At 37.5% G+C, this 26239-nt stretch overlaps 1 protein-coding gene across 3 annotated transcripts in view; it reads right to left on the reverse strand.

Moving 5' to 3' along the window:
- Nucleotides 1-2344: 2344 nt before the first annotated feature.
- DAW1 (dynein assembly factor with WD repeats 1) overlaps nt 2345-26239 on the reverse strand; it is a 37293-nt gene continuing 13398 nt past the window's right edge. For 2 of the 3 annotated variants that reach the window (XM_017880324.1, XM_017880323.1), the window contains exons 3-7: nt 23114-23216; nt 22196-22310; nt 7831-7907; nt 5142-5304; nt 2345-2763 (exon numbers count right to left, since the gene is read on the reverse strand). In XM_017880324.1, coding sequence (XP_017735813.1) covers nt 2729-2763; nt 5142-5304; nt 7831-7907; nt 22196-22310; nt 23114-23216 — 493 coding nt within the window. In that variant the 3' untranslated portion in view covers nt 2345-2728. The remainder of the gene's footprint in view (nt 2764-5141; nt 5305-7830; nt 7908-22195; nt 22311-23113; nt 23217-26239) is intronic. The other variant, XM_017880322.1, reaches the window with a different exon arrangement.

Consider the following 26239-nt stretch of genomic DNA (forward strand, 5'->3'; position numbering starts at 1 on the left):
ATTCTAAATCCTTTGTTGTCATTTCAACAATGTTCACAGCATCTTCACCAGGAGTAGATTCCATCTCAAGAAACCACTCTGTATATCCGTAAGAGGCAACTCCTCATCCACTGAAGTTTTATTGTGGCATTGTAGCATTTCAGTCACACCTTCTAATTCTAGTTCTAGTTCTTTTGCTATTTTGAACCACATCTCTTGAACCCCTCAGTCATCCATGAGGACTGAAATCAGCTTCTACTAAACCCTTGTTAATGTTGATGTTTTGACCTCCTCAAAATGATTCATCATTCAGGATGAATCATGAATGTTCTTAATGGCAACTAGAATGGTAAAACCCTTTTAGAAAGTTTTCAGTCTACTTTGCCAAGATCCATCAGAGGAATCACAATTTATGGCAGGTATAGCCTTACAAAATGTACTTCTTAAATAATTAGACTTAAGAGTCAAAATTACTCCTTGATCTATAGGCTACAGAATGAATGTTGTGTTAGCAAGCATGAAAACAAAACTAATCCTCTCGTTCATCTCCAACAGAGCTCTTGGATGACCAGGTGAATTGTCAATGAGCAGTAATATTTTTGAAAAAAAAAATCTTTTTTATTTCTGAGCAGTGGGTCTCAATAGTAGACTTAAAATATTCAGTAAACTATGCTATAAACAGAAGTGCTGTCATCCGGGCTTTGTTTTTCCATTTACAGGGCACAGACAGAGTTCATTTAACCTAATTCTTAAAGGCCTTAGGATTTCAGGAATGGTAAATGAGGACTGGCCTCAACTAAAGTCACCAATTGTCTTATCCCCTAGCAAGAGAATCAGCCCTATCCTTTAAAGCTTTGAAGTGAGGCACTGACCTCTCCTCTCTAGCTATGAAAGTCCTAAATGGCATTTTGTTCTAATGAAAGGATATTTCATTTACATTGAAACTCTTTTATTTAATGTAGCCACCTTCATTAATGATCTTAGCTAGACCTTCTGGATAACTTTCTACAGCATTTGCTGCTCACCTTGCACTTTTATGTATGGAAGCAGTTCCTTAAACTTCATGTACCAACCTCTGCTATCTTCAAACTTTGCTTCTGTACCTTCCTCACCTCTCTAAAACCAACATCACCACCTAATATCCAGATGCCCTTGGCAAATTACTTAACTTCTCAGGGACTCAGTTTCCCCATTTTTAAATCAGGGCTTATATCTACTTTGTAACAGTTGCTAGGAAGATTAAATGAGATGTTCTACATGAAGTGGTTGGGCACTACTGGCACATGGTAAGCACTCAGCCATACTGGTATTATTCGCATTATTAAGAAAATGAGTTCTAGAACACGTTCTGGGGATCTGCTGTAAACCACAATACCCATAGTTGACAATAAAGTATTATACACCTTGAAATATGCTAAAAGGACAGAGCTCATGTAAAGTGCTCGTACCAATAAACAACAAAAACCACAAAACAACACAAGGAAATAGTTGAAGATGATGAGAATATTTAGTACCTTGATTTTGATGATGGTGTCATGTATGTTCAAACTCATAAAAATGTATACATTAAATATATGCAATATTTTATATATTGATTATATATCAATGAAGCTCTTTTTGAAAAATAATTGTATAAGATTTTCAGGCATTCTCTTGCTTCAGATTCAGGCCTTATTAATGCTTGTGCTTTTCTTTTAATGTTAATTTTAATATGCATTTGGGTACTTTTACACAAACCAAGCTTTTAAAAAACATTTTAAAATATTTCAGCAGTACTAAGGTTGTTATTTGATCATTTTCTCTCATGCTTCAATCATTTTCCACCCAGATTGTATGTATGTATGTATGTATGTATGTATGTATGTATGTATTTATTTATTTAGTGTGTGTGAGAGGGCATCTCGCTCTGTCACCCAGCCTGGAGTGTAGTGGCACGATTTCAGCTCACTGAAACCTCTGCCTCCTGGGTTCAAGCGATTCTCCTGCCCCAGTCTTCTGAGTAGCTGGGACTACAGGCACCCACCGCCACGCCCGCCTAATTTTTTTTTTTTTTTTTTTTTTTGTATTTTTGGTAGAGATGGGGTTTCACCCTGTTGGCCAGGCTAGCCTTGAACTCGTGACCTCAAGTGATCCACCTGCCTCGGCCTCCCAAGGCACTGGGATTACAGGTGTGAGCCACGGCACATGGCCCCACCCAGATTTTCAAATGCAATAGTCTGAATATTCTGTTTAACTTTTCCTTAGAAATAAACCTGCCAACATTTTTTTCAATGTATCAATATAGAACAGAAGGTATTTGCTATTAAATAAGATCCACATTATTTCCCTTACTTCACCCTAAAAACATACATCATAAATACAGATGTACAAGGAATTTCCTCCAAACACTTTATTCAACAGAAATTATAACAATAGGCTTCAAAGTAAAATCCAGGAGACACGTTGTTAAGTTACTCTGGTAACTTTTTCAGTATCATAATGCTTTTAAAAAACAAACACAACGGAAATAACTGGTGGCATTAGCCAAACATTATGCTGTGTCTTGCCATCTCCATCAAATAATAATATTGGAAAGGCATAACTTTGTCATGTTTAATGGTCATATCCGTGAAATAAAGGACAGTTGTATAAATAGTTGACTTGTAGAAAAAGAGAAAGTGTAAAAAATGTTAAAGGAGCTGCTGTCTGTGAAGTTCCAGTTCTGGATTACCATTGTTAGCAAGGTTGCTCACTGACCAGCTTCCTTCAGTCAACGCCATATCCTACAGGTATTATCCTTGCTGCCTAATAAAACAGATTTCACAGAGTTATTTTTTTTCTTCATTTCATTCACCTCATTCTCTCTTTCTACAAGTTGACATTTTCTGGGCCATTGGTAATTAGCAATGTGCTACATGGGCTAGGTTCTCCGCACCTAGCTGCAGAGTCTCTGAGCAGCTCAGGCACTTTTGAGGTAGTGATTTTTTTTTTCCCCACAATACCAGCTAGTTGTAAATTAAGCAGGTACACATCCTGCTTACTTACACTAGCAAGATTCATGGCTTCTTAGAATGGGAAAGAACTTGAGAATGCAGCCACCTCAGCCATCCCCTCTGCCGTCCCCTCAAACATCACTGCCCAGTGGAAATACAGTCACTTTGAATATCTCCAGGTTTGGGTGATAAGCCTAGGAGGAGGCAGGACATACCACTCTGGAACTTTTCAAAATTTTAGGGAGGGTTTCTCATCATCAGTGGGCACTACTGGTTTTCTCACCTTCAGGGACTAGGCACATAACATCAGTATAAGAAGTGTGAGTGCCTTAGGAACTAGGAAAGCCTATAAAAACCATATCCCACAAAACGACACTTCATGTTTTAAAAAATGTAAAGACCATGCTAGCTACTTTTCTGCCATTTTCTTTGTGATTCTAAACCCAACCTCAGGCAGCCCACGACAAAATGCCTGCAGTTAATCACACTGGTGTCCACTCGGAAAATAGAGTAGACTCTTTCAAATAAAGTGATTGCTCTATCGATGGAAAGAGAGACGTATCACCCCATTCTAAAAAGCTCTGCTGTCTAGTGAGCCAACGTTAAGCACTTTGGTGCTTTGGGATACACTAAATTACTCAGTGGCATCTTAGAAGCACTCAGGAATGTATGTGCCAGCACCAAAGCAAGGCACAACAACAAAATTTCTTTCGCTAAACTCTCCAGGGTCCTCTGTGAAAACTGGTTGAGAGAAGAGGTACTGTAGAGCCAGTCTCACATGAGGCCATGTGGACTAGGAAAGGCTGGTCTTCCTTCTTTCGCACTCCCTGCAGGAGCGCCCTGTGCCCTCCATCATAGCCTCTCACCTCTTTTCTCATCAAGGAGAAGGATTTGATATTGTGTTGACAACAAAAATCTATGGCTTATTTTCCCAGTGTTTTCGAAGTACCTACATTTTAGTTAACACTTGAAAATCACAAGCCCGAAGATTTTGAAGATCATAAGCCCTGTGATTTTGGAAACTGTCCATGATTAAGTAGACTGGGGAGGCATTTTAGGTGGTATGGGGAGATAATTCTCAGCACCCCTGAAGTTACCTGACTAGGAAACCACCTAATTAGCCAATATGTAAAGCCAACCTTGGGCCTGTGGCATTGAACTTATTAGACCAGTAATTTTTAAATTTGCTCAACACAATGAGAATCACTGGTACTTAGGCAGATTCAGTCTTCTGTGCTCACTTAGGGCACCCTACTCCACACCACTGTGGCACCCGTTCCCTGCCAAGGCCTCCCCTCGAACCACTGCACTAACATGATACCATCAACTTGTCATTTTTCTCCCCTTTCCACAATCTAAGCTACCCTTTTCTTATGAAAAGTTGCTAATATTATTAATTCACTATAAACTGTTAATGGTTGAAAAATGGTTAATACATGTTCTTTTCCCCCCAAACATTAGTGCTTTAGCAGGGGAGAAAACAACTCTGCTCAAAGAATAAATCTCTAATGGGCTGTAAAGCCAACTAGGGAGAATTTTGATCCTGACTTGTTTTGGTCACTAACACTTACTGCAATAAACTCAATTTTTTTCTTGAGATAGGGTCTTACTCTGTCACCCAGACTGGAGTACAGTGGCATGATCATAGCTCATCGAAGCCTCCAACTCCTTGGCTCAAGTGCTCCTCCAGCCTCAGCCTCCTGAGCAGCTGGGACTATAGGTGCATGCCACCATGCCCAGCTAATGCTCTATTTTTTGTAGAGACAGGGTCTTGTTATGTTGCCCAGGCTGGCCTCAAGCATTCTTTCTGCCTCAGCCTCTCAAAGCACTGACATTGCTGGCATGAGCCAATGCACATGACTGACTAAATATCAACCATTCAATTGATATACAACACCTGGGGAAAGTTAGTAACCAGTAAGGTTACTAAATCTAGATAAATTATTACCTTATCTAGAGCAAATAAAATTCAAAGTTCACAAAGCCTTACTATAGTCAATGGCAGAGCTCACTCCTGCAGGTCCTCATAAAGCTAAAATTAAATAATGAAAATATGAGGGCAGGCCAAGATGAGCTAGTGACTATAGAAAAGAGGTAGGGAATGGGGATGAACTCCTGTTAGTATTCAGCTTGGAAAATCTAACAGCCAATCAAGAAAAAATGAGTCTATGGTGTTGATATCTTCCATACCTGTAATGACTATGTTGCCTTTATAGTTGAAAGTACATGAAAAGATTTCATCAGTGTGCCCCTCAAGAACCTGGAGGCACTGGCCAGTCTGAGCATCCCAGATTCTAGCCGTTTTGTCAGAGCTGCCAGTTAGAAGACGGTTCCCTTGAGGGTTGAAAGAAATCTGCAAAAAAGAAAGAAAAATGATCACAGCTTTGTGTAATGGTTCCAAACACATTTCTTATCAGCAAAAAGAGGACATTACTAAGCACATGTCACCTTCCTAGTCTGGTATTTATTCTTGCATAGAACAATTTCTTCATCATGGGAAAAAAAAATATTGCAGGGATTAATACATGGAAATTAAAATCCAGAGAGAAAATTTAACTGCCTACTCCACACATTTTTAAGCATAAAGACCAAAGCATCCATATAATTTGAGTATTCCCCACCCAGCTTCTTTCCAAAGATGCATGATGCCCTTCTCCATGCAAAGACGCAGGGCCCTGGTGTGGGTGAACACACGAGTCAGGATCCTTCATAGCCAAACCCTGATGTCGTCTTTGTGGTCAAAAGCACACAGATCCAGGCCGGGGGCAGTGGCTCAGGCCTGTAATCCCAGCACTTTGGGAGGCCGAGTCAGGTGGATCACCTGAGGTCAGGAGTTCAAGACTGCCTGACCAACATGGCGAAACCCCATCTCTACTAAAAACACAAAAATCAGCCGGGTGTGGTGCCACACACCTATAATTCCAGCTACTGGGGAGGCTGAGGCAGGAGAATCGCTTGAGCCCAGGGAGGTGGAGGTTGCAGTGAGCCGAGATCATGCCACTGCACTCCAGCCTGGGCGACAGAGCAAGACTCTGTCTCAGAAAAAGAATAATAATAAATTAAAAAAAATAATAAATTAAAATAAATAAAAAACAAAAAAGCACACAGATCCTTCTCTAATCTGTGCCAGAGAATAAGTGAATGTTAGAACCTATAAGAAAGGAAGTTCTCATCTACTGCCACCCCAAGTTATACTTGGGGATAGCATTTTCCATAAATAACCTTCTGTGCCTCCCACGTGCCAGGTGTTGCCAGTTGGTATCTGAGTGACCATCAGAGGAACCTGTTAGCCCTGCATTCCTTTGGGCATCATGCTTACATCCCTCTCTAATCACCAGAAGACAGTGATTCGGGCCATCTCGTCAATAACTGAAGGTTTGAGGAGGGCAGGGCCATTTCTGTTTTTATCACCGTGTTACCAGTGGCTGTGCAACGCCCAGCATAGTGGACACTCTCTAAAACTGTTTGCTGAATGACTGAATACTTTAGCTTTGCACCCCATAGAAATGCCCTTACCAGATGCCAATTCAATAATATGTTCACTTTAAAAGCATAAAATTTAATAAAATAGCACTAGAGAATTCTTTATAGTCACTCATTCACGAAAATAGATGTTTACTTGTGGAGGGGACACACCAGATGTATCAATAGCTACCTAGTCAGACACTCAGAAATGTGGGCCAGGCTTCCTCCTCGTCCTGCCTCCCACACCCACACCCCACTTTTCCATCCCCTCCTGCCATCCATAAGCCTCCCAGCTTATGAAGAGGCCATAGTCTGCATGCCCTGGAGACCACCACTGACCAGCCAGAGGGCAATGATCACCAGCTGTAGGTGCAGAGGCAGAAGAGCCGAGAGCACAGCATGGGGCAGAGTTCCAGGGTCTAGATGGAGCCTTCAGAAACCTAAAATCATCAAGCTGATATTTTACAAAGCAAGAACACAGCTGATCTCAGACAGGGAACCAAGGGATTGGGCTGAGCTGGGAGGTAAGAGCCACTAAGTCCTAGTCTACTCTACGAAGTTCTGATGACACATCTAAACTTCAGATCACTGACTAGGTGGGCCTGCTCTGTGAATGATATTTTGGGGTAAGTTTATACAAAATCCTAAGATACAGCTTTGTAGTTTCAAAGTGGATAATTTTATATTTTAGGTGTTACGTATTTCCAGGAACTACTTTCTCAATTGCATCTAACTTACAGAACACTTGACACTCGCTGCACAGCATATTTTTTGCACAACATAAACTTATGTGTTTACTGGAACAGGAAGAGCACTTTACACGCTCCTTAAATTGCTGTATTAAGTATTTTCAGCTAACTAAATATTTTGCTGAGAGTGGAAGAGAATGTTGCTCCATACTTTTTAAGAGGTTTTAGAAATCATTATTATGCTAAGTTTGAGGGCACAGTTAAAAATAAAGTCTTTAGGTGAGTGATTTCTAGAAAAAAAAAATGAGACAATTGAACAAATCTTAGTACTTCAGTTCCAGTAGACCTATTCATAATAAGCATGCACTTTTTGCTTTTTTAATTTGAGATAGGGTCTTGCTCTGTCACCCAGGCTGTAATGCAGTGGTGCAATCACATCTCACTACAGCCTTGACCTCCTGGGCTCAAGCGATCCTCCTGCCTCAGCCTCCAGAGTAGGTGGGACTACAGATGTGTGACACCACACGCAGCTGACTTTTTTTGTTTTTTTGTAGAGATGTGGTATCCTTATGTTGCCCAGGTTGGTCTTGAACTCCTGGCCTCAAGCAATCTTCTCACCTCTTCTTCTCAAAGTGCTGGGATTATAGGTATGAGGCACTGCACCCATGCCCTGCTCTTTATTTTTTGAAAGTAAATAAACTCCTCCAAATGAGAAAGCAACTCACCTTTGAAATTTCACCTTCATGGCCTTCCAGTTTGGCAATGCATTTTCTTGTGGCAGCACTGAAAATTCTTGCTGTTCCTTTTTGAGAGGGGTGGGGATACATATAAATTCATCTTAAATACAGAACTTTGGATAAAAGACCCTGCATTGTATAAATATCTATCCCCCTGACACACGAGCTCTGTGCTAAGTTCATCTTCTTGCCAGTGGTGAGAGCCGGATACTTAATACTCTAAATGCCTGCTGGTGCCACTGCAGGAGAGGGCGAGAGGGAGCTCCCCAGTAATCCTGAGCTGATTAGAACAAATAATGTATTCCAAGGTAGAAAAGAGAGCAAGAAACTGGAATCCAGAAAGAAAAACCTTTAAGAGAAAAAGAGGAATTAGAGCAAGTTTCAAGAGGCAGGTGATGAAATAAGCAGCAAGACCAGCATGATACACTAGGTGTGAGTCTGAGTTTCTGCAAGGTGCACAAGGAACACCCCAAGAAGGAGCATCAGCCGCTACTCAACAGGTAAAAAACAGGCTTCAAAAACCCTTTTCCACAGAAAAACCTAATCGAACACTTTGTTCCTGCTCTGCCTCCAGCAACTAAAAGTGCCAAGCCTGTAGTAGCCATTCAATAAATAGCTGTAGGATGGATGGATGGATGGATGGATGGATGGATGGATGGATGATGGATGGATGGATGAAGGATGGATGGATGGATGGATAGATGGATGGATGGGATGGGATGGATGGATGGATGATGGATGGCATTGATGGTTTCATGGTGTGTATGGATTTGGTATGTTTTTGTGTTTAGGTGATGGTGAGGTGTGTGTTGTCTTATGGTTTCATGCGATGGCGACGATGGATGGCATGGATGGGCGGATGATGGCGCATGGATGGGATGGATGGATGGATGATGGATGGATGGATGTAGAAATGGATGGAGTAAGTACTATGGACATTTCCTTATAAGTAAAGGATGAATAAGTTAAATAAATAAATATTGAACGAGAAAAACATGAGTAGTAAAATTTTTGTTAGAAGAAAAGTTATAATTTGCCTTGCCAGATGAAGACTGCTTTTTTAAATCTCTAATTATAGCTTTACATAGTAGTAAAATATAGCAAGGATTCAAAATTGTAGGTACTTGATTTGCATCCAGAGAAAAGTAAAATATTGTAATAAATTTTTTACTTCCCTTTCTGACAATGTCAACTTCATGAGGAAGTACAAAAATGATAAAACTTGCCATTTTAGAATTAATGTAATTAAAAAACATATAACTTGAAATTCAGCTGGACATTTCAAAAGCCTCAAAGGGAAGTGACCAATTTGGTTTCAGAGTCAATAACATGAAAGAGAATGTCCTGCATAGATCTACACTTTAAATTTTATAAAACTATATTTCTAAACTTCAGAAAACTCAGAAATAATATGGCCTGAAACACTGTAATTTTTTTACAGATAGGGATACAACTAAAGAAACAAAAAAATGATCAGCCTTCAGAATAATTCCAATGAAGAAGAAAAAGTAGATAGATAGATAGATAGATAGATAGATAGATAGATAGATAGACAGACAGACAGACAGACAGATAGATACATAGATAGATGTTGCTGCACAGGTAACTATTAGATGATATCTAAATTTTAAGAAGGGAATTAGGAGCAAACACCGGAGATAAATAAAAAAGATCATTCTAAATATCAAGACTTCCTAGAAAGACTTCTCATTCCTAGAATGAGAAGAAGTTTACAAAGCAAGCAAAAGGAAAAAAAAAAAAAGATATTTTCAAAGCAATGTTTTACCAAACAAGGGAAGAATAGAATCACGGCCAGAGCAAATATCAGATTATAGAGAAAATAAAACTAGAATTGAGCTTGATTTTATTCTCATTCACCCTAAGAATCCTGATTCTTTAATTCTACCTTTTTTATCCCCCCTTAGTGTGAACCAACTTCTAACATTCTATGCAGTCAAACATTCCATGTAATCTAGCATTCTATATAAGATATGAGTATGGTGTTACATATTGTCTGCCTCTCTCTTCACAATGTACCTCCATGAAGGCAGGGATCCCTATCTCTTTTGTTCACTCAAATATCCCATATTCCTAAAACAATTCTGACACAAAGTAGATATTTGATACATATTGTTGAGTAAATTATTTCTATCAATAATGATATTTAAAATGAGAGGGGTGGATTAATTACACTTAAGGTATGGTTACTAAAAGCCAGGATCTATGAGAAGATTTAAAAAAAAGTAAATAGTTATTTAAAAAAATTAAATCCTCCAGCCTCAGGATATTTCCATTCTAGGGTATAAGGAAGACTTATATGTATGAGCAAGGGATCACCTTTGAAAAGTCCTCGTGTGAAGACAGCAAGCATGCAAATGTAATTTTGAAGGAGACAATGAAATACTGTGTAATTACAATAAATCACCAATAAAATTCTACACCTGATTATAACATAAAGGATATGTGACTGCTTAAAAGTATGTTAGTCACAAGATATTTCCATTTTAGCCAGAATTTTTGTATCCAAAAATTTCCTTGCAGCCATAAAAAAGAATGAGTTCATGTCCTTTGCAAAGACATGGATGAAGCTGGAAGCCATTATTCTCAGCAGACTAACACAGGAACAGAAAAACAAACACTGCATGTTCTCACTCGTAAGTGGTAGGTGAATAATGAGATCACATGGACACAGGGAGGGGAACATCACACACCAGGGTCTGTCCGGGGGTAGGGGCAAGAGGAGAAAGGGGACAGAAAGGATTAGGACAAATACCTAATGTTTGCAGGGCTTAAAACCTAGGATTGATAGGTGTAGCAAACCACCATGGTACATGTATACCCATGTAACAAACCTGCGCGTTCTGCACATGTATTCTAGAACTTAAATTTAAAATAAATAAATAAATAAAATAAAACCTTGCTCATAACCCCTCAGCCAGCAAATCACATATCTAAGTTCTGCAACTCCAAGTTTGTCTATCCAGCAAATATTGACCTTTATAAGAGATTTTGAGGCATAGAGGGAATGTAGTTATACAATCATTATATTGAATAAAAGAGAAGAACTGCTGTCTAAAAAAATTTCATATAAGTACTTTTTTAAAATGTTTGTTTTGACAAACAAAATTACATATACTCAAATTGATGATGATGATTTTATACACAAATATATTGTGTAATGACATCAAAATTGAGTTAATTAGCACATCCACCACCACCCATGCTATACTGGAGACCCCAGAACCTGTTCCTCTTATAACCTAAGTTTGTGCCCTTTGACCAACATCTCCCCATTTTTCCCACCCCTTGACCCCTAGTAGTCACCCTCCTACTCTATCTTCATGAGTTCAACTTTTTTAGATTCCATGTCAAAGTATATCATACAGTATTTTGTCCTTTTGTGTCTGGTTTATTTCACTCAAATCCTCCAGGCTCATCCATATTGTCACAAATGGCAATGTTTTCTTCTTTTATGGTGAAAATAAAATTATTTTACTATATATATATATCACATTTATTTATCCATTTATCTGTCAATGAACACTTTGGTTGTTACCATATCTTGGCTATACTACAAAGCTATAGTAATCAAAATAGTACTGGCATAAAAACAGACACATAGACCAATGGAAAGCCTAAAAATAAACTCACACATATATGGTCAACTAATCTTTAACAAAGGCATCAAAATACACAATGGAGAAAGAAAATCTCTTTAATAAATGGTACTAGCAAAACTGGATATCCACATGCTGAAGAATATTACACTATTTACAAAAATTAACCCTAAATAAATTAAAGACAAACATAAGATACGAAACTGTTTTACTTCTAGAAGACAATATAAAAGGCAGCTTGACATTGGTCTTGGCAATGACTTTTTGAACGTGACACCAAAAGCACAGGCAACAAAAGCAAAAATAAACAAGTGGGACCACATGAAAGTAAAGGCTACTGCACAGCCAAGAGAATAATTTTAAAAATGAAAAGGCAACCCATGAAATGGGAGAAAACGTTTGTAAATCACATATGTGATAAGGGGTTAACATCCTAAATGTAGTTCACACAACTCAATAGCAAAAAATAAAAATGGGCAAAGAACCTGAATAGATTTTTCCAAAGAAGACATATTAATGGCCAACAGGTACATATGAAAAGGTGCTCCTTTCACTAATCATTAGAGAAATGCATATCAAAACCACAATGAAATATCACCTGCACTTAGGATGGTTATTGTCAAAAAGACAAGAGATTTTAAAACGTTAGCAAAAGTGTAGAGAAAAAGAAACCCTTGAATGTTGCTAGTGGGAATGCTAATTGATACAGCCATTATGGAAAACAGTATGAAGGCTCCTCAAAAAAAATTAAAATAGAGCTACCATACAATCCAGCAATCCCTCTACTGGGTACATATCCAAAGAAAATAAAATCAGTAACTTGAAGAGATATCTGCACCCTCATGCTCATTGCAGTATTAGTCACAGTAGCCAAGATATAAAAACAACTTAAATTGTCCATTAGTGAATGGACGAACTTCCAGAATCTCTTAAAGGCTGTCAAGGAGTTTATGCAGACACGATGTCGATCACCACATGCAGTCATCAGAGGAATCGGAAGAATCAGAGGAATGTAGTCATCAGGGGAATCAGACAGAAATATGTGCCTGTCAAAGAGACGATAGTGTAGACACAATGTATTCTCATATATGATTGCCAAGCAATGACATGGTCATAATTCAGCATGACACATATCACAGGGGGTGACACAGATATAATGTAGTGTCATATGTGGTCAACACAGATGTAGACATAAAGTAATGTCATGCATGGCCATGAGGGAGATGACACAGACATAGCTTAGTGTCACATGTGGTCAGAGAGATGACATAAATGTACTGTAGGGTCAAATGTGGTTATCAAGGAGATAATGCAGATATAGTATAGTGTCATACATTGTTGACAAGGAGATTATACAGACATAGGTCAGAATTATGGAGCTGACTGGCACTCTACAAGGTTATCAAGGAGATGACAGAGAAATAGTATAGCATCATACTTGGTTTTCAAGTAGATGACATGCACATGGACATTCATAATATGTGGCTATCAAAGAGAACAACCTTGGTTTAAACATCATACATAGTTATCAAAGAGATAATGCAGTCATAACAGCATCATATGTACTTCTCAAGCAGATTTTGTACATATAGTGTGGCACCACATATAGTTATCAAGGTGATGACACAGATATCTTGCAGCCTCAAATACTGTCATCAGTGAGATTACTCATAATATCATGCATAGTTATTTTAAAATTGATGTAAACGTGGTACAAATTCATGTACTGCTGTTAAAAACAATGCAGACATGGTATGTAACCGTAAGTGGTTGTCAAGGAGATAATTACATATTAGATATAGTGTAGCAGTATATTATTTTCAGAGTAATAGTCATACAGGGTCTCAGTAAGACAATGAAGACATAATGTTGCATCATACATGGTTGTCAGGGAAATCACAAAGGTTTAAATGTCACAGATGTTTATTAGAAATATGTGACTGATAAAATAGCTATAGTGAACATACGCAGAAATAATGTATAATCATATGTAACTTTCAAGGTGATGGCACAAACACTGTAGCATTATAAACTGTCCTAAATGAGATGAACTACAGCACAATATCATAAGGAGTTTTCAAGGACATGATATAGACAATAGTATAACATTGCATGTGGTTATCAAGAAGAGGAAGTAGATACAGTGTAGCATTATATACGGCTATTAAGGATATGACACATAAGATAGCATTGCATATGGTTGACGGAGACCATTATATTGTAGCATAATAACTGGGAGTAGTGAGATGAAACATAGTACATATATTCAGCGTTATTAAGAAGACCCAAATAGAGTCTAGTATCACAGGATTTACTACAGACGGGGTATGTTACAGCATCACACATCATTCTCAGGGAGATGATTATCAGAGGTTATTGTCAAGGAGGCATCACATAAATAGTTTAGCATCACACAGGGTCATTGCAGAAAAGACATAGTTATAGTATTAATCCCACTTGATGTTCAAAGAGATAATGCAGACATCTTTCAGCATCAAACATGGTCATCAGGAAACTGACCCATAAATTAGCATACTTTATGGATATCAAGAAAAAGAGGCAAACATAGAATAGCATATACATGGTACTTAACTTGATGACACATACATAGAGTAACACCATATGTTACCATCAAAAAGATGACCCATAATAGATTGTCATTTGAGAATATTGTGGAAATAATAAAATCATAGTATAGCATCATATATCGTCATCAAGTAAAGGATGCAAATATAGTTTACATCACTACATGACATGAATTAAAGCAGAGCATCATATATTTGTCAAAGCGTGCCGCAGTAATACTATACCATAACACATACTTAATAAAATTATGATGCAGACAGAGTGTGGCACCATATGTTTTTGTCAAGGGTATGATGCAGACATTATGTAGCATCACTGTCATCAGGAAGTTTAGCCATAGTACAGCAGTATCATACATGGCTCTCAAGGTGAAAAAGTCATAATGTGACAACATATGTAGTATGTTAAAAGGTGATACAGACATAGTATAGCATGGTATGTGGTTGTCATGGTGGGCTATAGCCTAGAATTATATATGATTATCAATGACGCAAACATATCATGTGATTGGCAAAGGGATGACATACATTAGTGCAACATTATCTAAGACAGATATTGTATTGAATCCAGCATAAATTTCAAGATGGTGATGAAAACATGTAGCATCATGGGTGGTTTTCAAGGTGATGACTCTGATAAGATGTAGCACAATACATATTAATGCAGACAGTGAAGCAGACATCATGTATCCTCATAAGTGATCATCAGTGAGATGAGGAAGACAGACAATATAATGCCAAATGGGGGGATAAGGGAGATGACATAATCTAGTGTAACATCATATGTAGTCTTCTTGGATGTAAGGTCCACAGAGTGTAACATCATACACGGTTTTCAAAGAGATGACACAGAGTGGCATCATATATGGATATCAACATGATGGCTCAATGTAGAATCATAAGTAGTAATCAAAGTGGTGACAAATAACATAGATCATCAATGATTGTAAAGGAGATGTGGTACACATAGTAGAGCATCGTTTGTGGTTATCAAAGAGATGGTGCATGTAGTATTATAGCACCATCCATGGTTATCAAGTTTACGATGTAGATATATTGTAGCATCATACATTATGGTCAGAGAAATGACCCAAAATATAGGATAATCCTCAGTACGGGATCAGGGAAAAGACCAGGTTCCAAGATCATACATGGTTATAAAGATGATGAAGATGCAGTATAGCACCATATTTGTTTATCAAGGAGGTGGTGCAGACATAGTACAGTGTCACTCATGGTTATAAAGTAAATGAGGTAGACACGAATGTGATGTGATGTCCTATGTGCTTATCAAAGAAATGTCACAGAAATATTGTTGCATTATAAAGGCCTTTAGGAACATGAGTAGACCTAATGTAAAGAGAGAGAGAGATGACTCTCGATAGATGATAGATAGATAGATAGATAGATAGATAGATAGATAGATAGGATGACTGTCTTCTGGCAGAAGGTGTAGACATGTTGAATGTCATACATGATGATCAGGGAGATGACAGAGACACTGTAGCATACTAGTGGCCATCAAGAGCATGACATAGGCATAGTGCAGGGATATATGTGTTGTACAAGGACTCTACAAAGATTGATTTTAGAACCATACCTAGTTCCAAGGAGATGATACACTTACAGTATCACATGGTTATCAGTGGGATGATGTACATGTAGAGTACCATCACATATGGTAATTTTAAAATAACACATAGGATAGCATTATACATGAATATCAAGGAGATGACTTACACAAATGTAGCACTGTAGGTTTTCCTCATGGAAATAACTTATATTATGGCATCATAAATGTCACAAAGGAGCTGGTCCATATAAACAGCAGGCATCATATGTGGTTACCAAGGACAAAACATTACCCATGATGAAAGGGACAGTATAATGTCACATGTGCTTATCAAGGTGATGACTCAGAAATAGGGAGGTATAACACATGGTTACAAAGGCGATAACTTAGTATAATATCATCTATAGTTTTAAGGAAATGAAGTACACATAGTATAACATCACATGTGGATATGAATGATATCATGCAGTCATGTTTTAACACAATATAACCCAAACAAAGGATAGTGTCACAAATCATTATCAAGAAGATGATCTTCTCATGTGTGGTTCTGAAAGATGAATCCTAAAATTGCACGTCACTTTGTTATCTAGGAGATGATTCAGATATAGTACAGACTCATACACGATTGTGATTGTAAAGGAGATGACAGAGAAATAGTTTAGCAATATACATGCTTGTCAAATGTTACATGCTCCTTTGTAGCATTTAGGATGCTATACGCAGTGACAATATTGTACAACACATAGCGGTCAGAGATGATGCAGATGTCTTGGGGCACCAAACATGACCATCAGTGATAGGACCCAAAATGTGGCATCACATATGGTTGCCAAGGAGATTTGGCATGATATTATAGCACACATAGTTGTCTAAGACACACAGATGCAAACATATAAGAGCACAGTCCACAATCAGCATGTTTATCATTGAAGACATATGGCAGCTTTTATACGATCACCAAGGAGATAACCCAGAATATACCATCCTACATGATTAACAGGTAGGGGATGACAGCAGTATAGCTTAGGTGTGGTTTTCAACAAGGTGACACAGACATAGGAAAACACTTCTGTTTTCAAGGAAATGAAGAATACAAATGAAGCGCAATAGGCGGTCATCACTGAGATGATGAAGACAAAGTGTAGCAATGTCCAGGCCTCCAGTGATATGAAACAGACATACCAGACAGTGCATCATTATATATGATCATCAAGAAGATAAGGAATACAGTATGTAGCATAACATATTGTTGACAGCAGATGACACGGGCATAGTTTAGCATCACATCCAGTGATTAAAGAGACAACACACTGGATAACATCATACATGATTACCAAGAATGTGACATAACTCAGGAGGCTGAGGCAGGAGAATCGCTTGAACCTGGGAGGTGGAGGTTGCAGTGAGCCAAGATCGTACCACTGCACTCCAGCCTGGGCGACAGAGCAAGACTGTCTCAAAGAAAAAAGAAAAAGAGAAAGAAGGTGATCTCGATATCACATAACATCATACATGTTGACCATGGAGATGAGGCAGAATGTAACATTATACTTGGTTCCAAAAAAGACAATGTACACACATAAGTCAGTATAGTATGGTATGGTATGGCATAGCAGAGCAGAGCATGGTGTAGCACAGTATAGACACACAGACACACACAGACACAGCACAGAGCCAAAAACTGTTATCATGAAAGGATCTACACATAGTGAAGCAGGATATATGGTCATGAGAAAGATGAATCAGACAGCGTAGGGGCATATGTGATCAGGGAGATGGCACACATGTAATGCAGCTGCCATCTGTGGCCATCAGGGAGATGACGTAGACATAGTGTAATCTCATAAAGGTCCTACAGAGAGGTAAGAGATAAGACAGCATCACATGTGGCTATCAGGGATATAAGACATATGCTATACCACATCATATGTGGTAGTCAGAAAGATGATGCAGAAAGAGTACATGTGGTTATCAAGGCAATGACACAGACGTAGCGGAGAATTACAAGTTGTTGCCAAGGAGAGGATGAAAACATGTTCTTACAAATAAAATGATCATCAGGGAGACAAAGTAAATATATTGTAGCATCATCCTTAAATAACTAGGCCATGTCACCCATAAGGTGTAGCACAGTCCTTTGTAAAGGGCATGATGAAGTTACAGTGTAATTTAAGTGGCTTCAAGAAGATTATAAAAACATAAAATAATATGCAGTCTTCAGGCAAAAGAAGCAAATACACAGTATGTCATATGTGATACTGTATGCTGAATTGTGTCCTTTTAAAATTCATATGTTGAAGTTCTAATTCCCAGTATCTCAGAATGTAATATATATATACATAATATATAATCATGTATAATTTTAGATATATACACGTGTATATGTATTATATATACACACATATATATGTATGTATACACATAGTATGTATGTGTGTATATATACATAGTATGGGTATACATATAGATACATGTATATATGTATATACATGTGTATATATACACACGTGTGTACAAACATGTGTGTATACATACACACATACATATAAAATTATACATGATTCTTAAATATATGCAAGCACAGCATAGTTTCATCCATTGTCAAGAACATGATGAGACATAGTATAGCTTCATATACAATTGTCAAGGATATGGCTCACAAAATAGTATAAGCTTACTTAGGTTGTCAGAGAGATAATGCAGATACAGGGCAGTGTCATACGTTATCAGAGAGATGACACATAGCATAGTGCCATACAAGGCATCGGGGTCTCATAGATGATTGGATGCAGAAAAAAAAAGGTATCTGGGTGATGACATATAATTTTGTGTCATATGAAGATACCATGGATTTGACACAGATATGTTGTAATGTCACCGGTGCTTATCATGAAAATGAAGCAGACATATTGCAGCATCATAAATTAAGTGATCAGGGAAGTAACACAAAAATATTGTATCATCATACCCTGTTTTCCAAATGGCACAGACATAGTGTAGTATCATATATGTTTGTCCTGGAGATTAATTGTAGCCTAGTGTAATAAATGGTTATTACGAATATGACACAGAAATAGTATAAAGTAACATATTATAGCATCTTATGGGGTTATTAAAGGGGTGATATAGCAATAATATAACATCACACATTGTTGTCCAATATATTTCAAACAATGTAACACCACATATGGCTGTCTAGAATATGAGGGGTGTGTGTGTGCATGTGTGCGTGTGTTCATTAACGAATATATTCATCAAGGAGACAGGGTCTCACTCTATCACTCAGACTGGAGTGTAGTGGCATAATCATAGTTCACTGTAACCCTGAACTCCTAGGCTCAAGTTATTTTCCTCAGCTTACTGAGTAGTTAGGTCTACAGGTGCACACCACCACACCTGGCTAATTTTGTTTTAATATTTTGTAGTGATAGGGTCTCCCTATGTTGCCCAGGCTGGTCTCAAACTCCTGGCCTCAAGCGATCCTCCCACCTTGGCCTCCCAAACTATTGAAATTACAGGCATGAACCACCACACCTGGCCACGACGCATATATTATATAGCATCATACATGATCATCAAGGAAATTGTCATAGTACAACATCATATATGACCACCAAAGAATAAGATAGGCATAACACATGCTTTAGGATACCTCAGAAACATCATGACAATGTATTTGGTTATCAGTGAGATGATGCACATATAGTATAGTATCATACGTGGGTAACAGGTTATACACAGACACAGTGTGGCATTGCGATGGTTAATTTTATGCATCAACTTGACTGTGTTAAGGGATACCCAGGTAGTTGTTAAAACATTACTTCTGGGTGTGTCTGTGAGGGTGTTAGACCGAGTAAAGAAGAGCCACACTCACCAATGTGGGCGGGTATCATCCAATCCATTGAGGACCCAGATACAATAAAAGGTGGAGGAAGGATGAAATTCTTCTCTCTTCTGGAGCTGGGACATCCATCTTCATCTTCTCTGGCCCTCAGTCATCAGAGCTCCTGGTTCTCAGATCCTCAGACTCCAAGACTGACACCAGTGCCCTCCTCAGTTCTCTCAAGTTTTTGGCCTCAGACTAAGAGTTACACTATTGGTTCCCCAAGTTTTTAGGTTTTCAGACTTGGACTGAATTACACCACTGATTTTCCTGATTCTCCAGCTTGCAGATGGCATATCGCAAGACTTCTCAGCCTTCATATATAAATATGTGTGTGTGTATACTTATATAATATTGGTTACATACTATATATGTGTGTGTGTGTATTTATATACTATTGGTTATATATTTATATATAGTATGAACAGAATTATACATATAGTAAATATAGTATAAAACATATAAATATATAATATATAAAAATATATAAATATATAATATATAAATACATAAAATATATAAAATTATATATAGGATAAAACAGAACAAATAGGATATATATATATAAAATACAATAGGATATATGTATAAAACAGAACCAATAGGATATATATATATGTATAAAACAGAACCAATAGGATATATACATAAAATATCACCACCTTTCTAAAGGTGGCGATGTGATATAGTGGACCCTGCAGACTATGTTGGCCAGGGCAATGAGGTACAAATACTATAGTATCATACATGGATTTCTAAGAAATACTAAGATATGGAACAGTATCATACATGGTTATAAAGAATAGGATAAAGATATAACATACTATCATACATTATTATAAAGAGGATAACAAACACAGTGTAAATTAAAACATAGTAGTCAGATACATGACATAGATAAAATATAGCATCATATGTGGCCATCAGATGGATAACATAGACTTAGTGTAGCTTCTTACGTGGTCATCAGGTAGATGGTATTGATGTAGTTTAGCATCATCTGTGTCTTCAGGAAGATGACACATAGTTCATACTTCATATTCTATGCCTCATAGAATAGCATCACGCATTGCATGTGATGCCATGATATAACATAGACTTAGTATAGCATCACATATGCTTGGAGACATAGGATGACAAGGAGACATAGGATGATGGAGACATAGTATAGTACCATGTGGTTATCAAGGATATGGTGTAGACACAGTTTAGTGTAAAACAGGAAATTGTCAGGGAGATAATGTAGAAGTTGTATAGTGTTAACACATGTTTGTCAGGAATATGCTGCAGCCATAGAGTCGCATCATAAATACTTGCCAGGGAAATAGTGCAGACACAATGAATCATCACATGTGGTTGTCAAAGAGATGACACATAATACAGCATCATATATGTTTGTCATGGGAATGACTTGTTCAGTATCATAAAATGTTATCCAGGACATGACGCATGCATAGTACACCAATACAGATGGTTGTCACTGAGAGAATAAAGATGTCGTATAGCATTGCATGTGGCTTCAATGAGATGATGTGGACACAGAGTTAGTATCATACATATTTGTCAGCAAGATGACTCAAGGTTTTGTATCATATATGATTATCAAGGATATGATGTAGATATGGCCCAGCATCAAATGTGGTTTTAAAGGAGTAGATGAAAACACAGTGTAGCATAATATTCAACTTTCAACAAGATGATGCAGATACAGTGTAGAAATAAACATGATCCTTGGGTGATAAGACAGACACAATATCATGTCACATGTGAGCCACAGGGAGATGACAGATATAGTGTAGTATCACATGTGACTGTCACAGGATTGAAGCACACCTGGGATAGTACCATGTATGGTTATCAATAAGATGACTCATAGTGTAGAATCACAGTGGTAATCAAAGAGACAATGTATACCATAGCATCATGTATGCTTATCACAAAAATGTGGTAGACATAGTGGAACAGCACATGTGGTTATAAGGGAGATTATAGCACCATTGATGGCAATTAAGTTGACAAGGCCAACATAGGGTAACATCATACATAATAATCAGGGAAGCCAGGCACGGTGGCTCATGCCTGTAATCCCAGCACTTTGGGAGGGCAAGGCAGGTGGATCACCTGAGGTCAGGAGTTCAAGACCAGTGTGGCCAACATGGCGAAACCCCTTCTCTACTAAAAATACAAAAATTAGCCAGGCATGGTGGTGCATGCCTGTATTCCCAGCTACTCAGGAGGCTGAGGCAGGAAAATTGATCGAACCTGGGAGGCAGAGGTTGCGTTGAGCCGAGATCACACCACTGCACTCCTGCCTGGGCAATAGAGTGAGACTCCATCTCAAAATAATAATAATACTAATAATCATGGAGATGACCCAGCATATAGCATCATATACAGATATTAAGAAGATGACAAAGACCTCATATACCTGGTTATCTAGCAGGTGACACAGACATTGTATTACATTTACACATTTATATTTACATTGTATTACATGTACACATTACATGTGGTTATCAGCTATATGATATAGACATACCATTGTGCCATACATGGTCACCACAGAGATGAGACATGGTTTTTAATCATGGCTGGTCATCAAAGAAATGACCCATAGTGTAGAATCATGCATGGTCATCCAGCAAAGCATAAAACTCTCCAAAAATTAAAACATGAACAGATCACATACCATCAGCTGAAGCAGTTGCAATAAGCTTTCCAGTGTAATCAAAGCAGCTGTCTAGTATTTCATCATCATGGCCTGTTAAGGTTGCCACACATTTTCCATTTGTAGCATCCCACAGCTACAATTAAAAGCAACAAAAAACAAAAAAAAAGACTATGACTTTCTTTCTCAAGTGTGAAGATGGCCAGTGGTCTTCATGACATGCTTATGCCTGGTTAAGTAACTGTGCAAATATTACTTGTGTAATTCTCACATGTTCAGTTAGATTTACTTTGATTCATGACCAGAGACCACAGCCAACCATCAAGGAAGGCACACCCTAGTCACAGAGAAAACCAAAGTCAGACATTTAGAATCTGCCACTACATTAAAGAAAGAAAAAATATCTCAGCGTGTATGCTTTACTGGTTGGTGAAGAGTTTTGCTCTTTTTATAGGAAGGACATCAAATGATTAGGAGCTTCATATAAAACTACAATGTCAGAAAATGAAAAGTACATTATAAAATTGTAATATATCTGTTACATAAACAAACGATAATTCCATAGTATAATCTCTTAGTAACCATTTTTTAAGTATAGAAACTTAGGGACAAGGAAACATTGTGTTTGAGGCTCGTTGAGGGTCACTCTACTAATTGAAGTTCTATAAATGAACAGTGGAATATTAAATAAAAATAAAATGCCCTCTCAAATAAGATATTTAATATACTTGAAGAAATTCAAATTGCTTTACTACATCACAATTCCTTCAAATTTGGAAAATCCAAAACTTGAAATTTTAAAAATTACCAATTATTATTTGTAAATTAATATCTTAATTTTATATCACCTTTGAAATTTGTTAATGTTACAGTGGATATCTGACACAGTAAAGAGTATAGACACAATATAAAGCAAAGATATATATTTATTTAGCTCACCATGCAGGTTTTGTCCATAGAGCCAGTTAATATTAGAGAGCAATCCCAATTGAATAAGGCACTGCTAATCTCAGCACAATGACCAATCAAGATATGTACCTTCCTACAACGCAAAAATAATTAAAATTAATGAAAGATATCTTACTTCAGTATATGCACATGAATAATGAGGCCAAGCCCATCTGTGTAAGCTAATCTAAATTTTGGTTTTTATAAAATAATATATTTGATGACAAAACAAATACGGCTTTACTAGTGCTCAAAAAGAAACTACTAATAATTTCATTTCGGCAGGGCGCAGTGGCTCACGCCTGTAATCCCAGCACTTTGGGAGGCCGAGGCGGGTGGATCCACAAGATCAGGAGATCGAGACCATCCTGGCTAACATGGTGAAATCCCACCTCTACTAAGAATACAAACAAACTCTCCGGGCGAGGTGGCAGGCGACTGCAGTCCCAGCTACTCGGGAGAATGTTAATGCAGACATACTGTACATCACATGAGGATTTAAAGGAGATAATGCAGACATAGTATAGCCTGAGGTGTGATCATTGTCAAGTTCAAGTAGATGAAAAAGACATAGTGTAGCATCACATATGATCATCAAGAAAATAATGGAGACATCATGTAGGGTCATATGCGGACTATAAAAGATGATACCCAAATAACATAGTATACATGGCCATCATGGATATGACATATATCCATGATTATCATGTGTAATTGTCCAGAAGATGATGCAGAATAGTATGGCACTCTACAAGGTTATCAAGGAGATGACAGAGAAATAGTATAGCATCATACTTGGTTTTCAAGTAGATGACATGCACATGGACATTCATAATATGTGGCTATCAAAGAGAACAACCTTGGTTTAAACATCATACATAGTTATCAAAGAGATAATGCAGTCATAACAGCATCATATGTACTTCTCAAGCAGATTTTGTACATATAGTGTGGCACCACATATAGTTATCAAGGTGATGACACAGATATCTTGCAGCCTCAAATACTGTCATCAGTGAGATTACTCATAATATCATGCATAGTTATTTTAAAATTGATGTAAACGTGGTACAAATTCATGTACTGCTGTTAAAACAATGCAGACATGGTATGTAACCGTAAGTGGTTGTCAAGGAGATAATTACATATTAGATATAGTGTAGCAGTATATTATTTTCAGAGTAATAGTCATACAGGGTCTCAGTAAGACAATGAAGACATAATGTTGCATCATACATGGTTGTCAGGGAAATCACAAAGGTTTAAATGTCACAGATGTTTATTAGAAATATGTGACTGATAAAATAGCTATAGTGAACATACGCAGAAATAATGTATAATCATATGTAACTTTCAAGGTGATGGCACAAACACTGTAGCATTATAAACTGTCCTAAATGAGATGAACTACAGCACAATATCATAAGGAGTTTTCAAGGACATGATATAGACAATAGTATAACATTGCATGTGGTTATCAAGAAGAGGAAGTAGATACAGTGTAGCATTATATACGGCTATTAAGGATATGACACATAAGATAGCATTGCATATGGTTGACGGAGACCATTATATTGTAGCATAATAACTGGGAGTAGTGAGATGAAACATAGTACATATATTCAGCGTTATTAAGAAGACCCAAATAGAGTCTAGTATCACAGGATTTACTACAGACGGGGTATGTTACAGCATCACACATCATTCTCAGGGAGATGATTATCAGAGGTTATTGTCAAGGAGGCATCACATAAATAGTTTAGCATCACACAGGGTCATTGCAGAAAAGACATAGTTATAGTATTAATCCCACTTGATGTTCAAAGAGATAATGCAGACATCTTTCAGCATCAAACATGGTCATCAGGAAACTGACCCATAAATTAGCATACTTTATGGATATCAAGAAAAAGAGGCAAACATAGAATAGCATATACATGGTACTTAACTTGATGACACATACATAGAGTAACACCATATGTTACCATCAAAAAGATGACCCATAATAGATTGTCATTTGAGAATATTGTGGAAATAATAAAATCATAGTATAGCATCATATATCGTCATCAAGTAAAGGATGCAAATATAGTTTACATCACTACATGACATGAATTAAAGCAGAGCATCATATATTTGTCAAAGCGTGCCGCAGTAATACTATACCATAACACATACTTAATAAAATTATGATGCAGACAGAGTGTGGCACCATATGTTTTTGTCAAGGGTATGATGCAGACATTATGTAGCATCACTGTCATCAGGAAGTTTAGCCATAGTACAGCAGTATCATACATGGCTCTCAAGGTGAAAAAGTCATAATGTGACAACATATGTAGTATGTTAAAAGGTGATACAGACATAGTATAGCATGGTATGTGGTTGTCATGGTGGGCTATAGCCTAGAATTATATATGATTATCAATGACGCAAACATATCATGTGATTGGCAAAGGGATGACATACATTAGTGCAACATTATCTAAGACAGATATTGTATTGAATCCAGCATAAATTTCAAGATGGTGATGAAAACATGTAGCATCATGGGTGGTTTTCAAGGTGATGACTCTGATAAGATGTAGCACAATACATATTAATGCAGACAGTGAAGCAGACATCATGTATCCTCATAAGTGATCATCAGTGAGATGAGGAAGACAGACAATATAATGCCAAATGGGGGGATAAGGGAGATGACATAATCTAGTGTAACATCATATGTAGTCTTCTTGGATGTAAGGTCCACAGAGTGTAACATCATACACGGTTTTCAAAGAGATGACACAGAGTGGCATCATATATGGATATCAACATGATGGCTCAATGTAGAATCATAAGTAGTAATCAAAGTGGTGACAAATAACATAGATCATCAATGATTGTAAAGGAGATGTGGTACACATAGTAGAGCATCGTTTGTGGTTATCAAAGAGATGGTGCATGTAGTATTATAGCACCATCCATGGTTATCAAGTTTACGATGTAGATATATTGTAGCATCATACATTATGGTCAGAGAAATGACCCAAAATATAGGATAATCCTCAGTACGGGATCAGGGAAAAGACCAGGTTCCAAGATCATACATGGTTATAAAGATGATGAAGATGC

The sequence above is a fragment of the Rhinopithecus bieti genome, unplaced genomic scaffold (genome assembly GCF_001698545.2).
Source record: "Rhinopithecus bieti isolate Rb0 unplaced genomic scaffold, ASM169854v2 scaffold_12480, whole genome shotgun sequence".
NCBI classification, from domain to species: Eukaryota; Metazoa; Chordata; class Mammalia; order Primates; family Cercopithecidae; genus Rhinopithecus; species Rhinopithecus bieti.